The 19,688-nt window shown below is 41.4% G+C and overlaps 1 protein-coding gene across 3 annotated transcripts in view; it reads right to left on the bottom strand.

Moving 5' to 3' along the window:
- Positions 1-19,688, bottom strand: part of LOC130088111 (apoptosis-inducing factor 3) — a 42,311-nt gene that overhangs the window by 9,194 nt on the left and 13,429 nt on the right. For all 3 annotated transcript variants that reach the window (XM_056254733.1, XM_056254734.1, XM_056254736.1), the window contains 8 exons: positions 10,443-10,552; positions 10,123-10,232; positions 9,569-9,613; positions 9,372-9,468; positions 7,798-7,910; positions 7,553-7,639; positions 6,621-6,712; positions 6,404-6,534 (listed from right to left, as the gene is read on the bottom strand). In XM_056254733.1, coding sequence (XP_056110708.1) covers positions 6,404-6,534; positions 6,621-6,712; positions 7,553-7,639; positions 7,798-7,910; positions 9,372-9,468; positions 9,569-9,613; positions 10,123-10,232; positions 10,443-10,552 — 785 coding nt within the window. The remainder of the gene's footprint in view (positions 1-6,403; positions 6,535-6,620; positions 6,713-7,552; positions 7,640-7,797; positions 7,911-9,371; positions 9,469-9,568; positions 9,614-10,122; positions 10,233-10,442; positions 10,553-19,688) is intronic.

The raw sequence follows: 19,688 nt of genomic DNA, 5'->3' as shown, positions 1-19,688 counted from the left end.
GAACATCACATCACATACTTTATTCTTCATAAAGTAGACCAAAAAAGTATCTGGACACTTAAACCAGTTAAAATGTTTGAATTTTGTTAAAACAACTCACATCGGCAAACAAATGCTGCTAGAGAGTCTGTTTTTTTCTTTTGCAATGATTTTTAACCTCAACTGACGTCAAGGTGATTTTAGTGGATGTATGAAGTCAGTTTTCCTCATAGGAGGTATCCATTCATTCATCTTAAAGTGTGGCTTTAAAGGGGAAGTTCACCCAAAATGATAATTCTGTCATCATTTACTCACCCTCATGTTGTTCCAAACCTGTAAGACTTTCGTTCATCCTTATGAATTGATCGGATTAGTGCAAATTTTCTGAAGAGACGTGATCGCTTTATATGATGAACAGATTGAATTTAGGCTTTTACTCACATATAAACATTGATCAATGCACATCAGGTATGGTAAACAGAAGCTCAAGCATGCTGATGTACGAGAATCTAATGAGGTTCATTCTCGTGTTACGCAGCACGTTTGAGCTTCCTCAAGAACCAATGAGGGTCATTCTCGTGTTACGCAGCACGTTTGCGCTTCTGCAAGAACCAATGAGGGTCATTCTCGTGTTACGCAGCACGTTTGCGCTTCAGCAAGAACCAATGAGGTTCATTCTCGTGTTACGCAGCACGTTTGAGCTTCCTCAAGAACCAATGAGGTTCATTCTCGTGTTACGCAGCACGTTTGCGCTTCTGCAAGAACCAATGAGGGTCATTCTCGTGTTACGCAGCACGTTTGAGCTTCTTCTAGAACCAATGAGGTTCATTCTCGTGTTACGCAGCACGTTTGAGCTTCAGCAAGAACCAATGAGGGTCATTCTCGTGTTACGCAGCACGTTTGAGCTTCTGCAAGAACCAATGAGGGTCATTCTCGTGTTACGCAGCACGTTTGAGCTTCTGCAAGAACCAATGAGGGTCATTCTCGTGTTACGCAGCACGTTTGAGCTTCCTCAAGAACCAATGAGGGTCATTCTCATGTTACGCAGCACGTTTGAGCTTCCTCAAGAACCAATGAGGGTCATTCTCGTGTTACGCAGCACGTTTGAGCTTCCTCAAGAACCAATGAGGGTCATTCTCATGTTGCGCAACACGTTTGAGCTTCCGCAAGAACCAATGAGGGTCATTCTCATGTTGCGCAACACGTTTGAGCTTCCTCAAGAACCAATGAGGGTCATTCTCATGTTGCGCAGCACGTTTGAGCTTCTGCAAGAACCAATGAGGGTCATTCTCATGTTGCGCAGCACGTTTGAGCTTCTGCAAGAACCAATGAGGGTCATTCTCATGTTACACAGCACGTTTGAGCCTCTGCAAGAACCAATGAGGTTCAATCTCGTGTTACGCAGCACGTTTGAGCTTCAGCAAGAACCAATGAGGGTCATTCTCGTGTTACGCAGCACGTTTGAGCTTCTGCAAGAACCAATGAGGGTCATTCTCGTGTTACGCAGCACGTTTGAGCTTCCTCAAGAACCAATGAGGGTCATTCTCATGTTGCGCAACACGTTTGAGCTTCCGCAAGAACCAATGAGGGTCATTCTCATGTTGCGCAACACGTTTGAGCTTCCTCAAGAACCAATGAGGGTCATTCTCATGTTGCGCAGCACGTTTGAGCTTCTGCAAGAACCAATGAGGGTCATTCTCATGTTACACAGCACGTTTGAGCCTCTGCAAGAACCAATGAGGTTCATTCTCGTGTTACGCAGCACGTTTGAGCTTCTGCAAGAACCAATGAGGGTCATTCTCATGTTACACAGCACGTTTGAGCTTCTGCAAGAACCAATGAGGGTCATTCTCGTGTTACGCAGCACGTTTGAGCTTCTGCAAGAACCAATGAGGGTCATTCTCATGTTACGCAGCACGTTTGAGCTTCTGCAAGAACCAATGAGGTTCATTCTCATGTTACGCAGCACGTTTGAGCCTCTGCAAGAACCAATGAGGGTCATTCTCGTGTTACGCAGCATGTTTGAGCTTCCTCAAGAACCAATGAGGGTCATTCTCATGTTGCGCAGCATGTTTGAGCCTCTGCAAGAACCAATGAGGTTCATTCTCGTGTTACGCAGCACGTTTGAGCTTCCTCAAGAACCAATGAGGGTCATTCTTGTGTTACGCAGCACGTTTGAGCTTCCTCTAGAACCAATGAGGGTCATTCTTGTGTTACGCAGCACGTTTGAGCTTCTGCAAGAACCAATGAGGTTCATTCTCGTGTTACGCAGCACGTTTGAGCTTCCTCAAGAACCAATGAGGGTCATTCTCATGTTACGCAGCACGTTTGAGCCTCTGCAAGAACCAATGAGGTTCATTCTCGTGTTACGCAGCACGTTTGAGCTTCTGCAAGAACCAATGAGGTTCATTCTCATGTTACGCAGCACGTTTGAGCTTCAGCAAGAACCAATGAGGGTCATTCTCGTGTTACGCAGCACGTTTGAGCTTCCTCAAGAACCAATGAGGGTCATTCCCATGTTACGCAGCACGTTTGAGCTTCCTCTAGAACCAATGAGGGTCATTCTTGTGTTACGCAGCACGTTTGAGCTTCTGCAAGAACCAATGAGGTTCATTCTCGTGTTACGCAGCACGTTTGAGCTTCTGCAAGAACCAATGAGGTTCATTCTCATGTTACGCAGCACGTTTGAGCTTCAGCAAGAACCAATGAGGGTCATTCTCGTGTTACGCAGCACGTTTGAGCTTCCTCAAGAACCAATGAGGGTCATTCTCATGTTACGCAGCACGTTTGAGCTTCAGCAAGAACCAATGAGGTTCATTCTCGTGTTACGCAGCACGTTTGAGCTTCTGCAAGAACCAATGAGGTTCATTCTCGTGTTACGCAGCACGTTTGAGCTTCAGCAAGAACCAATGAGGTTCATTCTCGTGTTACACAGCACGTTTGAGCTTCTGCAAGAACCAATGAGGTTCATTCTCGTGTTACGCAGCACGTTTGAGCTTCTGCAAGAACCAATGAGGTTCATTCTCGTGTTACGCAGCACGTTTGAGCTTCAGCAAGAACCAATGAGGTTCATTCTCATGTTACGCAGCACGTTTGAGCTTCAGCAAGAACCAATGAGGGTCATTCTCGTGTTAAGCAGCATGTTTGAGCTTCCTCAAGAACCAATGAGGTTCATTCTCGTGTTACGCAGCACGTTTGAGCTTCCTCTAGAACCAATGAGGGTCATTCTCGTGTTACGCAGCACGTTTGAGCTTCCTCAAGAACCAATGAGGGTCATTCTCATGTTACGCAGCACGTTTGAGCTTCAGCAAGAACCAATGAGGTTCATTCTCGTGTTACGCAGCACGTTTGAGCTTCTGCAAGAACCAATGAGGTTCATTCTCGTGTTACGCAGCACGTTTGAGCCTCTGCAAGAACCAATGAGGTTCATTCTCATGTTACGCAGCAGGTTTGAGCTTCCTCAAGAACCAATGAGGGTCATTCTCATGTTACGCAGCACGTTTGAGCTTCAGCAAGAACCAATGAGGTTCATTCTCGTGTTACGCAGCACGTTTGAGCTTCTGCAAGAACCAATGAGGTTCATTCTCGTGTTACGCAGCACGTTTGAGCCTCTGCAAGAACCAATGAGGTTCATTCTCATGTTACGCAGCACGTTTGACCTTCCTCAAGAACCAATGAGGTTCATTCTCATGTTACGCAGCACGTTTGAGCTTCCTCAAGAACCAATGAGGGTCATTCTCATGTTACGCAGCACGTTTGAGCTTCCTCAAGAACCAATGAGGGTCATTCTCATGTTACGCAGCACGTTTGAGGTTCCTCAAGAACCAATGAGGGTCATTCTCATGTTACGCAGCACGTTTGAGCTTCAGCAAGAACCAATGAGGGTCATTCTCGTGTTACGCAGCACGTTTGAGCCTCTGCAAGAACCAATGAGGTTCATTCTCATGTTACGCAGCACGTTTGACCTTCCTCAAGAACCAATGAGGGTCATTCTCATGTTACGCAGCACGTTTGAGCTTCTGCAAGAACCAATGAGGTTCATTCTCGTGTTACGCAGCACGTTTGAGCCTCTGCAAGAACCAATGAGGTTCATTCTCATGTTACGCAGCACGTTTGACCTTCCTCAAGAACCAATGAGGTTCATTCTCATGTTACGCAGCACGTTTGAGCTTCCTCAAGAACCAATGAGGGTCATTCTCATGTTACGCAGCACGTTTGAGCTTCCTCAAGAACCAATGAGGGTCATTCTCATGTTACGCAGCACGTTTGAGGTTCCTCAAGAACCAATGAGGGTCATTCTCATGTTACGCAGCACGTTTGAGCTTCCTCAAGAACCAATGAGGTTCATTCTCATGTTACGCAGCACGTTTGAGCTTCCTCAAGAACCAATGAGGGTCATTCTCGTGTTACGCAGCACGTTTGAGCTTCCTCAAGAACCAATGAGGGTCATTCTCATGTTACGCAGCACGTTTGAGCTTCAGCAAGAACCAATGAGGTTCATTCTCGTGTTACGCAGCATGTTTGAGCTTCCTCTAGAACCAATGAGGGTCATTCTCGTGTTACGCAGCACGTTTGAGCTTCCTCAAGAACCAATGAGGGTCATTCTCATGTTACGCAGCACGTTTGAGCTTCTGCAAGAACCAATGAGGTTCATTCTCGTGTTACGCAGCATGTTTGAGCTTCCTCTAGAACCAATGAGGGTCATTCTCGTGTTACGCAGCACGTTTGAGCTTCTGCAAGAACCAATGAGGTTCATTCTCGTGCTACGCAGCACGTTTGAGCCTCTGCAAGAACCAATGAGGTTCATTCTCGTGTTACGCAGCACGTTTGAGCTTCAGCAAGAACCAATGAGGGTCATTCTCATGTTACGCAGCACGTTTGAGCCTCTGCAAGAACCAATGAGGGTCATTCTCGTGTTACGCAGCACGTTTGAGCTTCCTCAAGAACCAATGAGGGTCATTCTCATGTTACGCAGCACGTTTGAGCTTCCTCAAGAACCAATGAGGGTCATTCTCATGTTACGCAGCACGTTTGAGCTTCCTCAAGAACCAATGAGGGTCATTCTCATGTTACGCAGCACGTTTGAGCTTCCTCAAGAACCAATGAGGGTCATTCTCATGTTACGCAGCACGTTTGAGCTTCCTCAAGAACCAATGAGGGTCATTCTCATGTTACTCAGCACGTTTGAGCTTCCTCAAGAACCAATGAGGGTCATTCTCATGTTACGCAGCACGTTTGAGCTTCCTCAAGAACCAATGAGGGTCATTCTCATGTTACTCAGCACGTTTGAGCTTCCTCAAGAACCAATGAGGGTCATTCTCATGTTACGCAGCACGTTTGAGCTTCCTCAAGAACCAATGAGGTTCATTCTCATGTTACGCAGCACGTTTGAGCTTCCTCAAGAACCAATGAGGTTCATTCTCATGTTACGCAGCACGTTTGAGCTTCCTCAAGAACCAATGAGGTTCATTCTCGTGTTACGCAGCACGTTTGAGCTTCCTCAAGAACCAATGAGGTTAATTCTCGTGTTACGCAGCACGTTTGAGCTTCCTCAAGAACCAATGAGGTTAATTCTCGTGTTACGCAGCACGTTTGAGCTTCCTCAAGAACCAATAAGGTTCATTCTCGTGTTACGCAGCACGTTTGAGCTTCCTCAAGGACCAGTGAGGTTCATTCTCGTGTTACGCAGCACGTTTGAGCTTCCTCAAGAACCAATGAGGGTCATTCTCGTGTTACGCAGCACGTTTGAGCTTCCTCAAGAACCAATGAGGTTCATTCTCGTGTTACGCAGCACGTTTGAGCTTCCTCAAGAACCAATGAGGGTCATTCTCGTGTTACGCAGCACATTTGAGCTTCCTCAAGAACCAATGAGGGTCATTCTCGTGTTACGCAGCACGTTTGAGCTTCTGCAAGAACCAATGAGGTATGTTCTAGCCCATCAAGCAGGTTCTGTTGAGCTTCTGTTTATGTTCGCTGATCAATGTTTATAAGTGAATAAAAGCCTAAATTCAATCTGTTCATCATATAAAGCAATCCAGTCTCTTAAGAAAATCTGGACTAAACCGTTTAATTCATATGGATTAGTTTTACGATCTCTTTCTGAACTTTTTAAAGTGTCAAAGTGGTAGTTGCGTAGCTGTCAATGAAGGGACAGAGACCTTTTAGATTACATTAAAATATCTTAATTTGTGTTTCGAAGATGAACAAAAGTCTTACGGGTTTGGAATGACATGAGGGTTAGTAAATGATGACAGAATTTTCATTTTTGGGTGAACTAACACTAAGTGTCTACATGCTTTCTGGAGCCACTGTATAGCTGAACACAAGAAATGTGGCAAGTGCAAATGACTAGAGACATGTAACTAAACGTATTAAACTAAACAGAGACTAAAAAACTTTATGTAAATTTCCCATAAGCTCTCACCAATAAACGAGGTTCCCACAATGACAGCATTCTTACTGCTGGCGAGTGTAGCGATGCCGTTTGCATCCTCTGGTGTTCTGAGGTGAAACACATTTCCCACATCTTTGCCTTTGTAGCTCAGAGGTTTGGGTCTATAAAGATGAAGTGTGAAACTTATTAATTCAACACTTTTTTTTAATACTCATAGGATCAATAGCTAGTCATGTGTGGCCTTTACCTGCTCCCTGTGGCAATGAAGAGTTTTCGATACTCCATTTTAAAACCATCCCGAAATATCACAGTCCGTGTCTTTACATCCACAGAAACAACCTATGAAGAAACATATGGCAGTTTATGTAATTCTGCATATACATTTGTAAAATAAATTACACGTATTTAGACTCAATTATTGAGATACTGGGTCATATCACTAATAAAACGTACCAAAAAGTATCATGGTATTCTTGGAGGTACACTCTTAGAAATAAAGATACCATGAGAGGGTTTTCTCAGCAATGCCATTGAAAAAAGCTTTTGGGTTCTCCAAAGAACCTTTCAGTAAACAGTTCTTAATAGAACCATGTTTGAAGAAATGTTAAAAATCTAAAGAACTTTGCTCCACTATAAAGAAGCTTTTGTGCAATGGAAAGGGTCCATGGATGTTCAAGGTTCTTCATGGACCCATAAATGCCAATAAAGAACCTTTACTTTTAAGAGTGTACCAATGAAGTATTTCAAAATACCATAGTATTACCATCTGATACCATCACTGTACCATTGTACCACCGCAGTACTTTTTTGTAATGGGCTGAAAGAGATTAGAATCATATTTATCTTTTTTCCCCCACCATATGCTCAACGAAAAAACATGCCTCAAAACACTTTTACACGATTGTAGAAGCAAGTTGAAATCGCATGGTTATCTCACGTTTGCTTTTGTTAACACTTTTAGCGCCACTCACCAGACATTTCATTTCCGAACCACCACGATACGTACAACAACCAATGTAATAAAACGTTGCCAGATTCACGTTCATCTGTTTCAGCTTTCAGCGCCACTTACTGGACAGAAATTGCAGAAATGTCGCCACAGGTACGTTTTTCCAATGAGCCTATTTTTCCTCATTAAATGAAGTAAACCTTAGTACATTTCAGGCAAAAGGGTCTCACCTCTTTCTCTAAAAGGATCTCTATGTCGTGCGCTTGAAAGAAGTCAGAGGATCGCAACTGCAGATGCTCAGCTGTGCTCTCTAAAGACTGAAGAGAAAAGCATCAAATCAATATTATTATACCTGCTGCATTTTAGCATACTTGAGGTCAAGAGAAAAATTTATATTGGAAAAACAGTTTTATGTTAATTTTATATTGTAAACCTTAAATCTCACACTGTTCTATGGACTGTTCTGTGTACAAACCTTACTCAGTTTAGGCCTGTCGTAAGGCAGATGTTTGTCCATGGTGCACATCACTATACGGTCAGTGAAGCCCTCCTGCCTCAGAGTCTCAGCGCACACCAGAGCAGCAGGACCTGAGTGAGAACATCAACAGAGGTCAGAGCAGGTGCTGACACAACCTTTTGAAGACCATTTGCTTTCCTAATATCAGTTTTGACAGTAATTTCAATATTAAAAACTGACATTGTTAACATGCCACATGTTGTGATGTATGTGTAGTTTTGTGTGTGAAAGACTAGTGGTTGTCTTTATCTTGAACTCTAATCTGAATATAAATGCATGATTTTAGCCGATGCTTTGGATGTTATCTCTTACATTTTATCTTTATTTTAACTTAGCAATCAGTAATTGCATTGTATAATGTTTAAAGATGGAATGCAAACTTTGGACCTGTCTAGTCTGTAACAAATGTAGAAATTCAGCTCCTTATCTGCCATAAAACATGTATAAGAAATAAAAATAAAATCAGTTTGGGACAGGAAATTATATGTAAAGGAATGGCTCAGTGTGAGTCTTTTCTTTTGTCATGGCATGTTAAAGTACATTTCATGGTACATCATCAAGTTACGTCACCCACATGTAAATAGATTAAACAATATGAGCAGGAAGCAATTAATGTTTTACTGTGAATACTGTATATAACCCAGTTGACAAGGTAAGTGGACTGTAAAGCTACAGCAGTAAGCTACACATGTACAGTAAGCTTTATAAAGGTTTACTACTCAAAACATCATAGGGTGAATCCAGTAAAGAGTGCACACAGTATTTCAGTGCAAAAAATAGCGTCAAATCCAGTTTAATTAGACACAAGAGCTTTTCGCACTTGAAATAGTTAACCCTGGGTCATTAACCCAAGGAATCCTGGGTTATCTTGCTTCACGTTTCACACTGCTCATAATTTACTGGGGGTTAATAATAAATCCTGGGTATTCATAAGACGTTTCACACGATACATTCCCAAACCCAGAGTTAACGTCTTTATTAGCTGTGCGCGAGAGCTGTGTGTGTAAGAGCTCATTGATATAGATTGCCGACTGTACTATCAGGTTTTTTTCTGAATGGCCTTTTCGGACTATAAAGATAAGAATGAAACTGTCTCTTCTTCACTCCAATTGACATGTTTTCCATCGTCTAAGCATGTGAACATGAGGCACGCAGTTGGTTGTAGGTTTCTAAGCATCTAGCATTAACATTCTAACACTGTATCGTTTCACACTGTACAGGTTTGGCACAGCAAATGCGATGCTAAGGGTTTCATAACCCCGGGTAATAAGTGGTTCTAAATTACAAGTGTTAAATGTTCCTTTACCCGGGTTTAAAAGCTGGCTTTAGAACAACGATAGCCCAGCGTTAAGTCCAGTTTTAAAAGCCCTACAAGTACATGTGCGCTATAATAGCACTGTGTCTGAGTAATTAATTATGGTTAACATGCATCCTTTTAATGAATATGCACTGAGATTGATTCCTCTCTAGAACAACACTATCTAGTGAATTTTCCCCCATGTTAGTGCATTTTATAACATTATGGCTGCAACCTGATCCAATAATGAGAACGTGGCTGAATCCAGTGCTGGAATTGATGACAGCTGAACATTTTGACATGGCCTTTGACCGCCGCTGAGTCTGAAGGGCCTGTCAGAAAACAGATGATTTCCCACACATTAGCATTTACAACTGTTGTTAAATTTAACTCTCTTTACACACATACTCCAGACACAGAGAGACTCTTTACCTGCTTGTTTGCTCTTATTATCACCTTCTCCTTTTCGACTCTGACCTGAAATAATGAGAAAAGAAAATTGACATGGCAGATAATTACATAACAGTGGGATTATGAAAACACCCCCACTGTTTAGTGATGACACATACCGAGGTTCATTTTCTCTCTTCTGATCAGCAGTAGGCTATGTACCACGTACTATGTCTTTTTGGGAATATGCTTTTTTTTCATCAATAGATTTCGTTCACTATTTGTGCATCAACCTTTAACTTTTAACTTTGACGTTTAACTTTCACTCAAAAGTCATGATTCTTATATCATCTTATAGTTGTATATTACTTCCATATGGAAATCACTTTGACTCACTCATCTCTGACTGAAAAAGGAATACTCCTTGCTTCCTGAAGAACTAAACATATAAACTTGAATTGAATTAAACGATTCATCAATAAGTTCATATTGTTTTCTAAATATAGGATAAAAATTCCAAACTGCAAATACACTAAAATCACAAATTAAAAAAGTAATTCAATAAAAAATATATACAAAGTATATATTTTTGTTACCTGGAAGGTAGGCAAACTGTCTAGTCCAGGAAAATCCTCAATATCACCCGTAGCGATGTTAAAACATGCCCCATGCCATGGACATCGCACATGTCCTTTTGATAGCACGCCTAATAGAGAAGATTTTTTTTTAATACACAGAAAGAACAATCTGTTTTGCTATTTGATAAGGCATGTTTAATAGCAGCATGTTATAAAATACAGCTAAATATTTAAGTAAATAGAAAACATTCAGTTCAAATAGTTGATCTCTGAGAGCCATTAGTATCCTTAGCTATGGAATGTAGAGGACCAGGAGAACTCCACAGGACACCCCTCACCTTTGACCAGTGGAGCCCCATAATGTGGGCACTTGTGTCCCATTGCAAAGAATTCTCCATGTTCCTTAATGAGCAGAGCACGACCTGCCCCCAAATCCACCTCACGCATTCTGCCAAACACAACAGAACACATATGATCAGCACAGCTCTAACGTCCAAAACACAACCCAATATTGATGCATTCAAAGGTTACAACTGAAGTATGTCATTTATGCCAGTATGTCAGTATGTCATTTATAACATTAAGTATGTCAACAGGGGAAAAACTGACAACTTTAAATCCTTAAAACCTCTATCTCTAAGCGTTGATGACATCTATATGCTAGCGTACTCATGGTATACAGATATACGCATTTAAAATGTACAATCCTTCTCTTCCTGGACCAAAAATATTGATGACATCACTTACGCTCATTAGTATTTGCAAATTTTTGTCCAATAAAATGCGCTTAAGAATGAGAATGTCTGGCAATTAACAGTTTAGTTTTGCTGAGTTATGATGTAAACTAAAAGCAAATAGCTGATTTCATGGCTCAATGACTTATTTTAATAGGGAATAGGTGAGATAAACATCAAAGATGCTTTGCTACAAGCAGGAATTGCAAGAGCTACTTGGATATGGTGTCTTTGTGATGGTATTCCACGGTGAGAAGGTGGACGGAGCATCCACATTGTTGAAGACCCCTCTGCATCGTCAGCAGGTGTCTCAGGCGCACTAGCGTTTCGCCCCTTAAAGGGATAGTTCACTTTGAAATAAAATTTTTATATGTTTTAGCTTACCTCAAGGGCATCCAAGATGTAGGTGTCTTTGTTTCCACAGTATTTTCAATTTTGATATTTTTAGGTCAAACCGTTCTTGTCTGTCAGTCATATAATGCAGGTCTATGGTCACCACCTCAAAGAGCATACACAGAGAAGTCCAAATTAAACAGGATTTAATGACTCGTAAATGTAAGTACACATTGATGGCCTAAGACACGAAACGAGCGGTTTGTGTGAGAAAACGAACAGTATTTATATCGTTTTTACCTCTTGTAAACACAGCCACGTCCAAGTGATCTGAGGGCACGGGCACTTCGGTCTGCGCAAGCGCCGGAAAGCACCGGAAGTGATCTCTCGCGCGTGTACGTCACTCATTGTTTACACAGAACAGAGATTGTAGGTAAGACAGCTAATTAAAAGGGTACTAATTTGCGCTTATCCGGGATGTTTAAACCGTCGTAAAAGAAAACAATAAAAAAAAAATAATAATAATAAAACAATTGTATGAGTGACGTACACGCGCGAGAGATCACTTCCGGCGCTTTCCGGCACTTGCCGGAAAAGACCGAAGCACCCGCGCCCTCAGATCACTTGGACGTGGCTGTGTTTACAAGAGGTAAAAACGATATAATACTTTTCGTTTTCTCACACAAACCGCTCGTTTCGTGTCTTAGGCCATCAATGTGTACTTACATTTACGAGTCATTAAATCATTTTTAATTTGGACTTCTCTGTGCATGCTCTTTGAGGAAGTTACCATAGACCTGCATTATATGACTGACAGACAAGAACGGTTTGACCTAAAAATATCAAAATTGAAAATACTGTGGACACAAAGACACCTACATCTTGGATGCCCTTGAGGTAAGCTAAAACATATAAAAAATTTATTTCAAAGTGAACTATCCCTTTAACCTGTACACTTCACCTGAGTGGGGCAGCAAAGAGCATTTAGCCTTTGCCTGCAGAGGTTTTCCAACTGTGGGCTATCTCCCTGGTGGCTGTCTTCAGATGTTTTGGATCCAGGCCAACCTTCTGCCAACCGTCTAAATCATACACTAGATTTAATTATATCATATGGAACCAATCTAACCGATATAGATATTATACCGCAAAGTGACGATCTCACCGATCATCACATGGTAACTTGTATAATACGCACTGCTGAAATTTGTCATGTTGCGCCACGTTATCGACCAGGCAGAACAATCCTTCCGACCACTATAGATAGATTCTCAAATAGCTTACCTGATCTATCTCAGCTGCTCAGAGAACCCAAACAAACAGATGAACTAGAGGAAATGACTAGCAGTTTGAGCACCATTTTCTCTAGTACATTAGATATTGTTGCACCAATTAGATCAAAAAAGGTTAGAGAGAAAACTAAAGCACCATGGTACAACAGTGCTACGCATGCTATCAAGAGAGAAACTCGTAACCTAGAGCGTAAATGGAAACAAACTAATTTAGAGGTCTTTAGAATCGCGTGGAAAGACAGTATGTCACGTTATAAAAAAGCTCTAAAAGCAGCCAGGGCTGAGCATCTCCGCAAACTAATAGAAAATAACCAAAATAATCCAAGGTTTTTATTTAACACCGTGGCTAGACTAACAAATAAACAGACATCACCCGAGCAAATTATTCCGTTACAGTATAGCTGTAATGATTTTATGAACTACTTCAATGAGAAAATTGAAAACATCCGAAACACAATTGTAAATGTACAATCCTCTATGGTGTCTTATGATTCAGCCTCAATTATCGCCCCTCAAGAACAACTACACCGCTTTACAACTATAGGACAGGAAGAGCTAAATAAACTTATCATTGCATCTAAACCAACAACATGTTTATTAGATCCAATACCAACTAAATTTCTGAAAGAAGTGTTACCTGTAGTGGAAGAGCCTCTTCTTAATATTATTAACTCATCTTTATCTTTAGGTCATGTTCCAAAAATATTCAAGCTGGCAGTAATAAAACCTCTCATTAAGAAACCGCAATTAGATCCAAATAACTTAGCAAATTACAGACCGATTTCAAATCTTCCATTTATGTCTAAAATACTAGAAAAGACTGTGTCCGCTCAATTGTGCTCTTTCATGCAAGAAAATGAGATATATGAAAAATTTCAGTCAGGATTCAGACCGCATCATAGCACAGAAACTGCGCTAGTTAAAATTACAAATGATTTACTTTTAGCTTCTGACCAAGGCTGTATCTCAATATTAGTTCTACTCGATCTTAGTGCTGCGTTTGACACTATCGATCATAAAATACTCTTGGATCGACTACAAATCTACACTGGTGTTCAGGGACAGGCATTAAGCTGCTTCAGATCGTATTTATCAGACCGTTACCATTTTGTTTGTTTAAATGGGGAAAAATCGAAGATAACGTCAGTAGACTATGGAGTGCTGCAAGGATCGGTGTTAGGCCCTCTGCTATTCTCAATATATATGCTGCCACTTGGTAATATTATAAGAAAACATGGAATTAATTTCCACTGTTATGCTGATGACACTCAATTATATATTTCATCACAGCCAGATGAAAACACTAACTCATCAAAATTGACAGAGTGTCTTAAAGATATAAAATGCTGGATGATGCATAATTTCCTGCTACTAAATCCAGATAAAACGGAGGTATTACTTGTTGGTCCAAAAAACTATCCACAAAACCACTTACAATACAACTTTAATATAGAAGGATGTCCTGTTACTTTATCCTCTACGGTAAAAGACCTGGGTATTATACTAGACCACAACTTGTCTTTCGAAAATCATATTTCATATGTTACAAGAACAGCCTTTTTCCATCTTAGAAACATTGCTAAATTACGTAACATGCTATCTGTTTCCGATGCAGAAAAAGTTAGTTCATGCATTCATGACCTCGAGACTAGATTACTGTAATGCTTTATTAGCTGGTTGTCCTGCATCCTCAATAAACAAGCTACAGTTAGTGCAAAATGCAGCCGCTAGAGTTCTTACTAGGTCCAGAAAATATGATCATATAACACCAATTTTATCATCTCTACACTGGTTACCTATCAAGTTCCGTATCAATTACAAAGTACTATTACTGACCTATAAAGCCCTAAATGGTTTAGCTCCTGTGTATTTAATGGACCTTCTATCGCCCTACAATCCATCGCGTTCTTTAAGATCACTAAATTCCAGGCTTCTAGTCATTCCTAGGATATCTAAGTCCACTAAAGGAGGGAGGGCGTTCTCACATTTAGCTCCTAAACTCTGGAATAGCCTTCCTGATATTGTTCGAGGCTCTGACTCGCTGTCCCAGTTTAAAACTAGATTAAAGACGCATCTTTTTAGCCAAGCATTTACATAATGCTTACCTGTTATAATACTGCTGAATCAGATCAAATGCATTTAATACTATAAAACTTGAAGAGACTGTAGGTTATCTGTATAGGTTTGCAGTCATTACGTTCCTGTATATTGCGTGAATGACGGGTGGTTGGGCAGATATTGTGTTGCGGTAGGTAGTATGCCATACGGAACCGTTGTCCACTGAAACTGCCTATTCACGCACCAGTGGGGCTCGACAGCCTTAGTCAACGGGTTGGCGCGTATGGTTGGGCTGCGGAGAGATTGTGGTTAGGTCTCAGCAGCAGGAGGGACGTAGAGGTCAGTAAGCTGGGCTGAGTTGAGTGGGGGACGGAGGGGGGTGATTTTGGGACGCAAGAGTCACTGTCTTCATGTTTTGTCATTTACGCCTGTGTTATGGAAATCATCATTATGAACAGCAGCTACTCTAATTATTTTCCCTTTGCATTTCTGCTGTTATCTCGGGACGCGAGTCCCGAGAAAATGGCGTTCATCAGCTCCAGTTTGTATCCAGCCTCTCACGGAGACTTCAGATGCTCCAATCACAAAGCCTGTGAAGTGACGACTCAACACGGGCGATATGGACTCTCTATGGTGGACGGCACTGATCCTCAACAACTCGTCTTAAGACCGGCGTGCATACTTGGACTTCCAAAAAATACTCTAAATGTTCCGATCCAATCTGACTTGTAATGCTGCCCGAATCATGCACTGTTCCTTCGTTGGCCAGAGGAGAACTGGCCCCCCGACTGAGTCTGGTTTCTCCCAAGGTTTTTTTCTCCATTCTGTCACCTGATGGAGTTTTGGTTCCTTGCCACTGTTGCCTTGGCTTTTGGCTTGCTTAGTTGGGGACATTGAACATTTAATATTATTGATCTGCCTTACTTAAGGTGGACGTTGACGCAATTTCTTTTAGAAACAAACTTTGTTATATTGTTTTCATGTTATCACTGTGAAGCGCTTTGATACAATCTGTATTGTAAAAAGCGCTATATAAATAAAGGTGACTTGACTTGTAGGAAATAGCGCAAAAATGTTGCTGGGGAACCACGACAGCCAACTTCGATGGGAAACATGGTTGCGTGCCATCCTTTGGTAAGAGCCTCATTGATCAAGTCCTGGTACTTAGCCTTCTTGATTTGATGCGAGTTAGCTAGCCTGTCCTCCCAATGTGGCACCGTAAGTTCAGCTACTAAGATGGTCTTGATGCTCCTGGAAATAAGGACCAGATCCGGACGGAGTGAGGTTGCTGCGATGTCTTGTGGGAAGACAAGCCTACTTTCCAGGTCCACTTGCATCTCCCAATCAAAAGCTCGCTGTAGAATTGATGGCGGGTGCTTGGCAGTTGCCTTTACCGTGGGAGTATGGTTGCCTTCACGCTGGAAGTTGATGAATTTAGGAGACTGTGGTGCCAGGTTGTTGTTGGCTTTGACCCTCTGCAGATCCACCCATTTGGTGACTTCTGTAAGTACCTTGTCGTGTCTCCACCTGTATCGACCATCTCCCAGTGCTTTGGGGCATCCCGTCAAGATATGATTCAGTGTACATAGCACTGCTCCACAGTGCTTGCATGATGCACTGCTCCACAGTGCTTGCATGATGGATCTTCTTCCTTGCCCCAGATCTTTAAATTGCTTGGGGTTGGCAAGAGGTCAGCCACAGCACGTAGCAAGAAAGTCAGCTTGCCTTGGTCGGTTTCCCAGAGTTCCTTCCAGGACAGTGATCGCTCGAGTGCCTGGTCCCACTGCATCCATTGCCCCTGAGAGGCCAGCCCTACCGCTTTCACACGGCGGTGTTCTTCTTCTGCCTCTCTGACCCTCTGCACCACAAGCTCTCTCTTGCCTTTGGTGTTGGCCTTGCTCCACCTCTGGTGTTGTAATGTCCAAGTCCCATGCGGCCTTGACAGATCACTCCGACAATCTCCTGATGTTTCCAGTGTGTTTCAGCTTCCGACACCGCTTTTTGGGGCTTCCACTTCCTGCCGCACCTGATAGACTTGCTAGCGTGCTGGACTTTCCCATTCTACAATTTCCCACCCCCCAATACATTAAAATAGCAAAGAAAATTGTTCATCAAATTATTTAATTGGATGTTAAGGGTTTCTGAATTTAGTTGTGATGTACTAAAGACATCTACTATACTCTCTTAAAGGTTGTTTTTTGGCATTCTATAAAGAACCTTCAACATCCATAGAACTCACAAATTATTAAACTCTTCAGATTATTAAAATGTTCTTCACACTAATTAAAAAAGGTTATTTTAAGAACTGTTCACTGAAAGGTTCTTTTGGGAACCCCAAATGGTTATATGGCAGTGGTTCCCAATCTGGGGTACACATACCCCTGGGGAGAGGTGAGGCGACACAGGGGGTACACGAACAAAATGCTGAGTTTTGCCGTTCATTTAATTGTACACCACCTTAAAATAACATTAAACTGATTATTAGTAAAAGTGGGGTTTTAGCGCTTACTAGCATGAAGAACAAATATAGACACAGCTGTGCATATAGATTTAAGACTCAAATTCTCTTCGATACAAAAGAGTATGAGTTCTTATTTTTAATGTTATAATAATAGCTAAATTATATGAGCAAGAATGCAATTTTACTGAATATATACACGATTGCAAATGTTTCACTGATTTTATACAACAGTTAAACTAACAAAAAAGGTAATATTAAGTGACAAATGTTAAACACAGTATTGACAATATTGTTTGCTCTATTTTGCAACATAATAATAGTTCCAACGAAAGCCACAGCAGAACTGTTGGGCGTCTCTAGGCAACACACAGCGGTGTTTCGTTAGTGAACGAATCGCAGCTTTGAACGAATCGGGAGAGTCAATGATTCAATGACCAATTCATAACTACAGCCACTTGCTTTGTTACTGAAAGAATAAATGAATTAATGACTCACTGATAAGACAAGCTTGCCAACACTATACTGGCAGTTTTAATTTAATATTCATCATTTCATTTTTCTCTATTTAATTTTTTTTTAAATGTAAAACATTATCTCATAATATTATTCATGCCATTGTAATTGCATACTTGCCATCTTTAAGCAGCATTAATAAACAGTGTGTAAAATAAATACATCTAGATGCAGCTAGTGCCACTGCAGTGCAAAGATGGCTTTTGTTGATACTGACTTAATTTGATTGAAATGATTGATTTAGTTTAATTTATTGCTTTATTTATCATATTAATTAATAAATAGAATAGAATTTTAAGAATTTGACATAAAACATGACACATACATTTAAAAGGGTTAGAAAAACTTTGCCTTTATAAAGGTAATAAATGCACCCTGAAAATCAATTTAAGGGGGCAAATATTGTCCCTTAATGGAAAAGGTGTGATTGCAGTCTAAGTGGAAGAAAGGGGGTACGCAGAAGGATGCCCCAGGGGGTACGACACTCTAAAACGTTTGGGAACCACTGTTTTATGGCATCGCTGAGAAAAAAACCTTTTGTCAGCCTTTTGTAAACATTGTTTTTAATGAGTAAACAGAAAAATAATCAATCTTTCTTCATTATCTCTGATAATGACACTCAAGGATATGCAAATTCGGTATTGAGTGGAACAGCCAGGTCCCGAAAGTAAAAACTGCATTCATTTTCTCCATAAGGAAACTTATGGAACCTTATAAACATTTAAAGACAGTCCTACTGTTAGTTATGAGGTTGTTAATCCATGGTATTTGCTTCTGTTGAAGCCATCAACCCACATAATTTCAACTTATTCTTAAAATAATGTTTAACAGTGGATTTCGTGGTGAAAACTACATTACAAATGACGCTGTACAGAAAATTCCACCAATCAGAGAGTCATAACAATCAAAACAGCCCAAAAGAACTCCTTAGCTCCGCCCACTCCCATGAAGCACTGCGAATGGCGTAATCAAGATGGTCTCCCTACGCTCTCAAAATACTTAAATATTTGTATATATGTGCATATTTTATTGCAAAAGCTGTTTTTATATACACTCACCGGCCACTTTATTAGGTACCCCATGCTAGTAACGGGTTGGACCCCCTTTTGCCTTCAGAACTGCCTCAATTCTTCGTGGCATAGATTCAACAAGGTGCTGGAAGCATTCCTCAGGGACTTTGGTCCATATTGACATGATGGCATCACACAGTTGCCGCAGATTTGTCGGCTGCACATCCATGATGCGAATCTCCCGTTCCACCACATCCCAAAGATGCTCTATTGGGTTGAGATATGGTGACTGTGGAGGCCATTTTAGTACAGTGAACTCATTGTCATGTTCAAGAAACCAATTTGAAATGATTAGAGCTTTGTGACATGGTGGAAGTAGCCATCAGAGGATGGGTACATGGTGGCCATAAAGGGATGGACATGGTCAGAAACAATGCTCAGGTAGGCCGTGGCATTTAAACGATGCCCAATTGGCACTAAGGGGCCTAAAGTGTGCCAGGAAAACATCCCCCACACCATTACACCACCACCACCAGCCTGCACAGTGGTAACAAGGCATGATGGTTCCATGTTCTCATTCTGTTTACGCCAAATTCTGACTCTAACATCTGAATGTCTCAACAGAAATCGAGACTCATCAGACCAGGCAACATTTTTCCAGTCTTCAACTGTTCAATTTTGGTGAGCTCTTGCAAATTGTAGCCTCTTTTTCCTATTTGTAGTGGAGATGAGTGGTACCCGGTGGAGTCTTCTGCTGTTGTAGCCCATCCGCCTCAAGGTTGTGCGTGTTGTGGCTTCACAAATGCTTTGCTGCATACCTCGGTTGTAACGAGTGGTTATTTCAGTCACTGTTGCCCTTCTATCAGCTCGAACCAGTCTGGCCATTCTCCTCTGACCTCTGGCAGCAACAAGGCATTTCCGCCCACAGAACTGCCGCTCACTGGATGTTTTTTCTTTTTCGGACCATTCTCTGTAAACCCTAGAGATGGTTGTGCGTGAAAATCCCAGTAGATTAGCAGTTTCTGAAATACTCAGACCAGCCCTTCTGGCACCAACAATCATGCCACGTTCAAAGTCACTCAAATCAACTTTCTTCCCCATACTGATGCTCGGTTTGAACTGCAGGAGATTGTCTTGACCATGTCTACATGCCTAAATGCACTGAGTTGCCGCCATGTGATTGGCT

Source organism: Rhinichthys klamathensis, unplaced genomic scaffold, assembly GCF_029890125.1.
Source record: "Rhinichthys klamathensis goyatoka isolate OS25496 unplaced genomic scaffold, OSU_Roscu_1.1 h1tg000114l_1, whole genome shotgun sequence".
NCBI lineage: Eukaryota > Metazoa > Chordata > Actinopteri > Cypriniformes > Leuciscidae > Rhinichthys > Rhinichthys klamathensis.
This window is presented reverse-complemented; position numbering and strand designations above follow the sequence as displayed.